Genomic DNA, 10679 nt, shown 5'->3' with positions numbered 1-10679 from the left:
GTGGAGTTGGAGGGCTGAAAAACTTCTTGAAGAGTTTTGTCAAGCTTCGAAGACCAGAGCTAGCCCTCAGAGGGCCTGAGCATGTATGCAAATGCTGCAAGGTTTTCTTTTGTCTGACTGAGCAATACCAGAGATTTTAAACTACTCCTTCTGCTCACCAATACGTTTGGACTCTGGCCAAAACCTAAATAAAAGCCAGCCAAAAGCCCTCAGTGTGCACACAGACCTAAATAATTCAGCTACTGAACATGTGGAATTTATCTGTCCAGATCAGAGAAGCCCAAGCTGGAAAGCCAGAATATCAGGTTTTTAACACCTTTCTCTGCTAAAATCATAGCTAGGATCAGTCACCTGGAAGAGGAGTGCCAAATGTGGATTTTTGGAAGGGATAAGAGGGAGATGAAACACAACCTTCACAGTTTTATCCTTCTTTACCTCATATTCTTTGGACCCTGGAGAAAGCAGCTTTCGTTGTTCAGCAAGCTTCATGAATCTCTTGATGGTACTCCCTATTCGGGCATATTTTGTTGTACACAGCTTCACGTTAAGAGTTGTGTGGCGCATTAAAGAGGAACGTCCCCTTGGTCTTGATGCAGTTTACCATGAGTACTTCTCTTCTTCTCCCCTCCCCCCCCGCCAAGAAAACCCATTACTAACACCAACTGCCCGACATCCTCATGTTTGTAGTCTCAGTTTCAAACGGATGCCAGAGGGGAGCCAGGCTGGTGGGATGCACTCCTCCAGCCACAGAAATACGTGTACTGTAAGTTTTGTGTAAATGCAGCCTGGTTCAGGTTGCACAGTCACATCTTACAGTGGAATAGTTCTCTTATCGGAATGCAGTGAGTTGGAGTGGGATCCAGTATGTTTTTACATAAAAGAGGTCTTCGACACAAACACGCACAAACATTTCTCCCTTCACAGGCAAATGTACAGCGAACTCCCAGCCAATGTATTGCAAGAAGAGCTCACGAAACCACTGGTAGTATCAGGATACTAGAAGAACGGCTAAAAACTACAACAAAAAAAATCTTAGCCCTAGAAAGGACAAGGCCAACAGTACACAAAGTAGTTGATGTGAAAGTAACTCTATTACTACTATTACCTGCTACTCCTGTAAGGAAAGCTGAAAAGATATTAAAAAGTAGTTTGGAGTTCTGCCTGCAAAGTAAAAATCAGTATTTCATGCCTTATTGTCATTTGCACCAGAGATCCCCCCTCCCTGGGAGCGCAGGAGGGGTCAGATGGCATTTCAGTGATACACAACTGCAAGAGGCCCAAGAGAAGAGAGCTGCCACCTCAGCTGAGCAGGGGTCACCCCATCCGAAGCACCCTAGAGAAATGCGGGAAAGGTGTGAGGAGGCATCAACAGCCAAAATCATTTTGACTTTGCTGTAATGAGTATAGCCATAACACAATTTAAAGATTAAGGGAGAAACTGCCCTTAATCTTTCCCTTAATCTATAGATGGAAAGACCCTAACTGTCCCTTGAGAGAGAACAAATCTGGACTTTTTAATTACAAGGTTACAGTGGATAAACACCTCTGTTCTTCTACTAAACTTTGGATGTAAGCAATACAGAAATGCAAACATATATTATACAGTCAGAGTTCTTTGGTTTGGTTTCCTTCTTATTCCTGTGGTATCACTAACAACAACACATCAGATTGATTTGCATGGACCAATCCCAGTTGCAGAGAAATGCTCAAGTATTAAACAGTCTATTCACACAACCACAACACAGTTCTCACATGTCAGTTACCAAACAGAGAATTATTCCCTCCCCCAGCACAACTGCAATTTAAAGGAGAAAACCTACACACTACACCATTAACTTATTACTGAATACAAAGGATGAGAAGGACTTGGCTTGATCATTATAGTTTCCCCTCCATAAGTTATGAAAATATAATCCGAAAAGGAATCCAAAATAATCTGTTGTACACCATATGTTCAATTTATAAACACACAAAAATCTGTGGCAGAGTACCAAACAGTACTAATACAGCAGGAGTTTTATTTACATCACCAGTATGGAACACCAAACTTTTCAAATGTACACTTCAGTCTCTTCTTCCAGAAGAGCCAAGCTTCCAACCAGCAATTTTTCTGAAGGTATGAATTTTAATAAATCTTTCAAATGCAACTTAATCAAATGTGTACTCAGGAAACACACTGTACAACTGCAAAGTAAATTAAAATGTGTAAAAAATAAAAATAACTTAAGAGTGACGCTGCTTATCTACAATCTCTTTCAAACTCATTTCAGTCATCATTTATTATTCTCTTCTTATCAACATGGATTATTTCATGGCTCAGGAGAGGCAGGGAATAGCTTGTAATTTAGTATGCAGTCAGGTCCAATCCTGCAAAGTTAAGAGGAAGCTGAGGAGAGCTGTCTCAACGCTGACACAACATGTTTAGACTTGGCCTCCTAGCCCACCTAAGCAGGTAAACCAGTAATTCTGTGCAGACCATACTCTGTTTAGCAAAGGCCTTTGTAGCGTATTAATCTATTCAGGCACATCAGTGGTTGATATTTTGTTGTACTCAGTCACTATCATATTCCTCTATTTTTAATTCATCTTCCTCCATGATTGCTTGAGATGCAACAGGCTGAGGCTGACTGCAAGGTAGCTCACTTCCACTGCACTGGCTAGAAGAGAGAGGGAATCCATCCGATTCATTCTCATTTGCTCCTTTTTCCTCTATCTGTGCAGCTGTCTCCATAGCACACACATTGGCAGGGTCCCCCTCAGAGTAAACAAATATGTCTGGTATCCCAGGATCTTTATCAGTAAGTGTTTCAAGCTTTAACCTGTAAAATTATCATTGCAACAGTAGGTTACCGCAAAAAAACAGCTGCTCTCTCACACAGAGGGTGCAATAGAAAAGACTGCCCCATCTACCATACAGGTCACTGTTCTTCACTGGTGATTCACAGCTTTCACACCTCCAGGCAGCAACACCCTCTGTCAATCACAGCCAAGCCAAGCTATCCACATCCTGCGCTTACATCACTACCTGCAGTATTATGTTTTTACAGCTCTGCGCACATCTTCCAGGAAGATACCTCTCCCAGAACTCAACGCTGCACAGCTTACACGGCAGCATACAGAAGTGACAAGAGCTTCTCTCAGGAAAGCGCCACCCTGCATAGCCGCGAACCACAGCTACAGCAACAGCAAAATGCCAGAACACGTTTGTGCTCCTTCACTCCCCAGCACCTATTGTTGCTTTAAGTTTCTTCCTTACAGTGGCAGTGGCTTGGCTGAGCTTCCTCATATAGATGAGCTGCTAACAACTAACTTCTAACTTACTGACAACAGCCCCTGGTACTTTAGAGCCTTTCCAAGCTAAACAGAAATCCTTTAGGACAGGAAGCAATTTAACTTGAAAAGGCAAACTAAAAAAAAAAAAAAAAAAAAAAAAAAAAGACTTGCAAGGATCTTTTGATATTTTACAATTTATTTTACTATTTGGACTTCTCAACCTTTCTACCATCTCTGTATCAGTATGTTACCAATGTTCCTTTATTATTTTTCCCACTTTACATGAGAATAATAAAAACTTAGAGAGTTACTAATAAAAACCCCATCCTAACATGAATTCCAGCTGATCATGCACTCTCCTTGATAACAGTTTTATTAGCACAGTAGTATTCCCATTCTATTAATAGATAATGGAAAATAAATAAAATATTCTTAGTTCCATTGAAACAGCTGCACATAAATTGTTTTAAGGACTGTTTAATAACACAAAATAAATTATTTTCAATTAGGAATCCTGAAGGAAGCAAATGTTTACTAAAATACCTAAATTTCTCTATGCTTCCTTTCCAAAATAGTGAACAAATGAAAAAGGATTACTGTGTTTTCAGGGAGAAAGTCACCCCTCAGATAAAATTCTAAATGACACATACCCAACTTATTAATGCAGATACAAAACGTTTATCAATATTTAAAGGTATGCTGCAGACAAAATTAACGGCATAAGGAAGTCTACAATTAATTTGTAAAGTCACAAGTGTTTTGGCCTAGATGAGGGAGACTGCAAAGAAATACACCCGTCGGTTTCCTTTCTTCCTGACTAGCAACCAAAATGTCTTTTAATACAACCATTGGGGAACAGGGTGGTTCTTGGGTAATACAGCCTCCACCTCACAGGCCAGCATTTCATAGTTAAACTTGGACAGCAGTCCCACAGTGATAAATATGAGATGTTTTGTCGGATGCCCTAACAAACTCCCTTGGTTAAGAGTTGAAAGCTGGCTGCGATCTTGATCCTTTAACAGAAACAGACCATCACAATTAAAACTCTTTTTAAATTTCAGGGATATCAAAGTTACAGAAATGTAACTGAGGCTCCACTGTTACAAATGATGCCTATGATTCAGAAGGCTCACTAGAGTCACAATATAACATGTCATGCCATGTCACCCCATGAGCGCTACACAATCTATTAAGTAGAGCACTACAGTTTTGCAGTTGAAATAAATATTTTTTCAGTATTTAACATCTAAGACAGAGGGAGTTCAGTAGCTATAGTTTTATTTCACAAATGCATTCTAAATCAAGGTTTACTCTAAGTAGTCTGATAGGCAAAAATTCCAGGAAATAAAAATCAGTGCTGCCATCTAATTTCAGACAAAGCACTCATTAAAATATTTTGTAGTTTCCTAGACACAAAACTCCTTTAAAGGAAATAACACCCCATGATACCTTCTTTCTTATACCTCAAACTAGCATGCGTGTGAACACAGAATGTCCGATCAGACTTGCAGATTCATGTTTTGTATCATGATAAACAGTATGCAAAGAGTATACTGCACTTTGCTTCAATTCAGTTTTATTCTCACATAAATGTTATTGATTGTAAAAGTATATTCAGATCACGCACTGGAGAAACAACAGATATGCCTAGGTTGGAGAGCTTATATTTGATACAATGGGAAAGAAAGCTAAACAAGGATTAAAAGCAATACCACGGTAAAAATGTTGCCACTAACATTGTCATGATAAATACATTTGAGCTGGAAAAAGTGTTAACAGGCAAAACATAAAATTATCATGCTGCAAGTGAGGGAAAACGTCACATCATAGATATACATTGAAGATATTTCTCTATGAAAGGGCTCTTTTCCTCAATATATTAAGAAAGAAAATTAGTCTTACTTTCCATAAGGAAAAACAGAAGTCAAGTTTACCTCCCAAAGCGCCTTTTCAGTGGTAGCCTCCCAACGTCTTGGATAAAAGCAATCTGAGCTGAGAACAAAGAATCACCAGTGTCATAGTGGGTAGATCATAATGCACATACAATTAAGCATACTGAAAAATAAATAATTTGTAAGTTTAGTCAAGTATTCCCGTATATATTTGCAATATTTTGGATAACAAAACACTGTGCATGCATGTATGGGTTTTTCTGTTATTTTTTCCCAAACTCTTCACCACATTACCACAACATATTTACAGATTTCCTACACATTAAAAAAATCCTTGACACTCATCAACTGTGTATTTATGATGTAGTCATTATTCCATAGCCTACAAAATGAATTCATCCTGAGGTCAAGGCTTTAGTTAAGACATGAAGCCTTTTATTAGAAGTAATTAACATAGCATAAGTGATCCAACTGTCTAAACAGTAATTTTTGGATTACGTACCAAAGTAAATTTTCTGCATGAACTGTCTGCTGTTGGATTACCTCAGGTTACACATTCTTTTAATGCACTGCAAACTTGGATTTTATCTTGGAAAGGCTTTTTAAGCCTCCTGATGTTACTGGAAAGGGATCAGTACACAGTGAAGATCTAGTTCATATTGCTTACCAGGTTCCAAAAGTCATCCTCACCAAATCCCCTACTAGAGGCTTTTAAAAGAAGCCTTAAACCTCAGAGAATAATGTAATCACTGAAGTCTGATTGATTAATTAATGAGAAGGAAATGGGGACAGGGCTATGAGGTAACAGTTAACTTTTGCAATGGAAAAAAGTTGCAAATACAGTTCTGCAGAGATCTGTGATAGGGTCTGGACAACCCAGTACATTCTTAAATGTAACTCTGTGGAAAAAAACAAGCTGAAGAGTGAGATGAGTGAGTTTGCCAATACCACCCAGTTAGACAGGCTAATAAGGATATGGGCAGACAGAAAAACTGCACAAGGACCTTAAGAGACTGAGTGAGAGGGCAACACGATGAAATTACAAAGTACACAGATACCAGAAGTCCATGCAGTAAAAAAAGGGAAGAATGACTTCAAATACTCCAACATGAGGACACTATCATATACATATAAGCCTCACTTTGGTCAACAGAGATACTTACTTTAACTCTTTCAATTACAAAAGTTTTTATAATGTTTGTGATGTTGTTTCAAACCTAACAGGACAGCTGTAATTTTGGTGGCTATGTTACTAGAAACACTTTTAGATATCAGGTATGTGCCTGTACTGTATTTTTTATATGGAGGCAACAGCATAAATAGTATTGACATTATGGGTTACAAAATTTTTCAGTATGCTTTAATGACACAAAAGAGTCCAAGATGAAGAATTACATCCACTTTACCTTGGTTTCTCATTGGATTTGCTAACATAGCAAGATAAGGCAATAGCTCTGTCTGAAGACACTCAGGGGGTAAGCAGAAGCCTGAAAAGAGAGTTTTTGCAGCAAGGCAGTTTTCTTGATACTGTAAGAGTTCAAGGAAAAAAGAAACACAAGTAAAAAACCTAGTAAATCACTATTAATGTAGATATTCTGTACCACAAAAGCCAAGACCTTCTTCCTGCCTGCTGGATGACTACCCACAAGCTACTGAAGAATGAGACCAGAAAAAAGATAAGCAGTTAGAGTTAACATATATAGATCATAAAAATGGTAAATTCCTTCATTTTTGCCTCCTGATGGGCATCAAAATTTCCAAAAACTTTTTCCTCCTTGATTACAGAACTCCCCATCCATCCAGGCCACTATCTTTTGCCAGATATAGCATGAAAGGTATTAGTTCAAACGTAAGAAATTGCAAAGAGTTTTGGTATCTCATGAACAAGCTATTTCTGATAAGCGCATAAAATATAACAGCAGTCATTTCTTAAACTTACACAACAGTTTAATGTGATTTAAACTACTCAAAAACTTACTTACTTTTAGGAATACTTTATAGTATTTCAACACTAATTGTGTCTCCCTTAACTTAAGACTCCTCCAGCAGTATGCTAACTTGGACACAGGAATCAGATTTTGTCAGAGACCTCCAATTTATTTTTCCATTAAAGGAATAATACAAATGTAACTCTTCAAGCAAATGCTTTTTAGAAGTAGCTTTTACCAAGAAAGGATATTTGGCAAGTTTACAACTGTGAGCAAATCTCAGCTATACTAGTCAATTGTCATACCTTACAGGAAATTAAAAAAAAATTAAAAAAAAAAAAAAAATCAAGCATTTACCTTTTTATTGATAAAGAACCACTGGGGTTTATGTAAAGGCCGGAACCCCATCCCTCCTTGGTGGTGGGCAAAGGCTCTGGATGTGTTTGAATGTATCACCCCTCGGGTAGCTAAAGACACACTGTATTTTTCCATCACAAGTCGCATCTAAGAGAGAAATCAGGCATCACGTGAACTCAAGGTCTCTGTGCAACATGTCTCACTTGAACTAAAACAGACTCTGTAATTGCAGTGACACGACCGGTCCAGAATATGTTTAGATTACTGTGAAACTTACCTCAAAGCAGACAAATGAAAGACCCAGCTCAATTACTTCAGGGAAAAGGCATACAGACTCCAACATATTTTTAGCATAGATTTCTTCTATTTAAAAATACTCTGTAGAATATTTTACAAAAACTAAAACCCACTGCAATAAAATACTGATGGAAGTTGAACAAACGTGGGACCTGCATCTCTTCTATAGTTGATGTACTTCAGCATTCATTAACAATGCACCGTGACCCATACTGTAAGTTTGAAGTGATATAGCTTAATTCATATTGACTTGTCAGAAAATTGCTTTCTACCATTCATAAACACTTAGAGAAAAATTTAGAAGCTCAATGTCAGAGTATTAAAAAAAAAAGTGTGTATAAAAAGATGACACTTACATTCCAATTACTACAGATGACATCAGCGGTGCTCAAATATTCACTGGCTCTCACTACATCATCTATATCAGAAAAAAAGTCTACATAGTTCTGGTGAAGGTATAAGTTAAACATGCTTCCAGACATATGCGATTTTTCCACAATATCCTATTAGGAAAAAAAAAAAAAAATCAAAGTTTTACACAGTGTATAAGAAAAAGCATCCTATAAAGGGTATGATATTTAGATGGTTAGGAAGCTGGCACACATGATCTACAAAGTGATCCTCATATACAAAAGGGAGGTCCAGTTTCGTCCCATAGAACTTTAACGGTGGGGATGGAGGAGCAGAAGCCCTTGCTGTGGTCAACTCTCTTAATGGGTGGTAACAGAAAGGTGAACTCAGACTCCTCCTGGCAATGCAGAGCAAAAGGATGAGAGGTAACAATCACGGGCTGCAGCAAGGGAAAGTCCACCTCCCACCACATGTCTGTCAGTGAGGTGAGAGAATCTCTGCCCTTGGAGGTACTCAAAACACAACACAAAAAGGGTGTGGGAACCTCATCTACCTTTGAAGTTAGCCTCCAGAGGTCCCTTCCAGATTAATTATTCTGTAACTTAGACAGACTGAATACACATATATTAACATCAGTGCCAAAACCACTGTGCTTAACAATTTTCGCCAATCACTTAAGAGTTTGGTTTGGTTTGTTTCTTTTCAAATCAAAGTGGAATCAAGTAGTTATTGCAGATGTACCTCAGGCTGAATAAGCAAAGTGTCTCGGTGGTATTCTGATAAGTGAGCAGGCAGTTGAGGAAATTCTGATTCTGACACTGGTTCTCCTGCAGAAAAAGAGACACATTTCAGATTAACTATTCAAAATTAGAATAAAAATTAGATAGGAGCAAGAACAGAGGAGTATAACTGCACAAATAGTAGTTTCTGCATATATTAAGCAGCATTTCTGGCAACTGTGAACTCTACCAGCAACTAGTTTACATCACTTTCAGTTCATTATAGTTTTTAAATGGTAAGAAAACAGTACTGTAACCACACACAGGAACTTTCAGTACTAGAAAGGTGGAAAATATTTTGGAGAGGTGGAAGGGGAGACAGGGTATGACAAAGTAGTGGGAGGGGTTTTCAGGTCAGAAAGGAGAGGGCACATTATGTCTGTTAAAAGGAAAGAGAGTCAAGATAAAAAGTAGGGAGGAAAACACAGCAGGAGAAGTCAAACTCATACATGCAAATAAGGTAGGCAGTAGCTATGAGGCTACAGGGCTGTTCTGTAACCTTTAGGAATACAGACAAGTACAGACCATAACCGCACAACAATGTATAATTCTGCACAAAAACAAAATTTGCTTTTGTACAAAGCAAGAAATGTGGTGGCTATCTATCTAGCTTTGTGTGCATGACAGCACACGGACCTAATGCAACTAGAGTTATGTGATTTTATCACACACATGCAGTACACCTTAATGAAATATTTATTTACCTAACATATGCAGACAGCTGCAATCACAGTTACCACAAACTTTTATGACTATTCTTATACTGTTATTAATGACCAAATATGTAAATTAGAGGTCACTCTATTAGCAACTGACATGCTTTGCCCATTGAAAGGAAGAATAAGTCAAAGTTTTCTTACTTTTGCAATAAAGTATTTTCCCCAGAGCATGGAAAAGAAAGATGGAAGCATCTTTGCCACCAATAGCTTGTATCTCCTCGTCTTCTGAAGTATCAGATTTACTTTTCTTTTTTATTTTAGATACTGCTGCTCCTTCACAGTTTAGCATGGAGCTGCTTTTCTTCCTTGACCAAAACTCCTTCTCCAATGAGCAGTCTATCAATAAATGCAAAAATACAATCAGGATAAAATATATTAATCTAAAAAAGTTTTCTATTATACTGCTACTAATAATGTCCTAAACAAACAAATTAAAAAAAAAAACCACAACAGAAAACGTTATATAAATAGGGGCACTAAGAGAGAATTTATTAGGAAGGCAATGCAGTCACCTAAACTAGCATGCTTCATTCCACTTCTGTCCCTTAAGCCACAGCTAAGGTGTCACGTATTTTTCTGAATAATGAATGTCTTTTAAAAAAGCTAGCAATCTTGTTTACTCATTTTAGTTTTGAGGCATCCCCAACCTGCCTTTCTTAAAAGTTTTTTCTTTATAAAGTGCATATATATGTAAATTATACCTCAGTTACATTCTGTCACTTATCAATTTATCTCCTATTTGCATTATCTCTATAATACCCTCACTGAAATAAAAGACAGCAAAGAAAGTCTTTCATTTAAGTGATTACTCCAAAAGCCTACTAATTTCCACAATGTTTTGAGCTCCAAGGTATAAAAGCCTTCTTCTACTCTAATTTAAACCTCAAAGATTTTCAACCACGTTTTGATTTAGTGGCAGGTGAATGTTCCTTATCAAACTAAGTGAAGTTATCTTTCAAGGATTTACCCTTCTCTTCTGCCACGATCACCACAGATCCATTTTACCCATTAATACTATCAAAGTGAATGTATCGCTTGTGTTGACACACATACACAAGTGAAGAATTTTTTATATATATATAT

At 37.7% G+C, this 10679-nt stretch overlaps 1 protein-coding gene across 1 annotated transcript; it reads right to left on the bottom strand.

Moving 5' to 3' along the window:
• Positions 1-2551: 2551 nt before the first annotated feature.
• Positions 2552-9932, bottom strand: LOC104462613 (cell cycle checkpoint protein RAD17-like; the record flags this gene model as incomplete). Its single annotated transcript, XM_010074614.1, has 7 exons — positions 2552-2819; positions 5208-5265; positions 6572-6692; positions 7451-7597; positions 8104-8250; positions 8840-8925; positions 9738-9932. Coding segments are annotated over 7 exons (1022 nt in total), but the record flags the coding sequence as incomplete, so codon positions are not given.
• Positions 9933-10679: the final 747 nt, after the last annotated feature.

The sequence above is a fragment of the Pterocles gutturalis genome, unplaced genomic scaffold, assembly GCF_000699245.1.
Source record: "Pterocles gutturalis isolate BGI_N339 unplaced genomic scaffold, ASM69924v1 scaffold30192, whole genome shotgun sequence".
Taxonomy (NCBI): domain Eukaryota; kingdom Metazoa; phylum Chordata; class Aves; order Pterocliformes; family Pteroclidae; genus Pterocles; species Pterocles gutturalis.
Note: the sequence above shows the minus strand (reverse complement) of the source record. Positions and strands in the feature narration are given on the sequence as shown.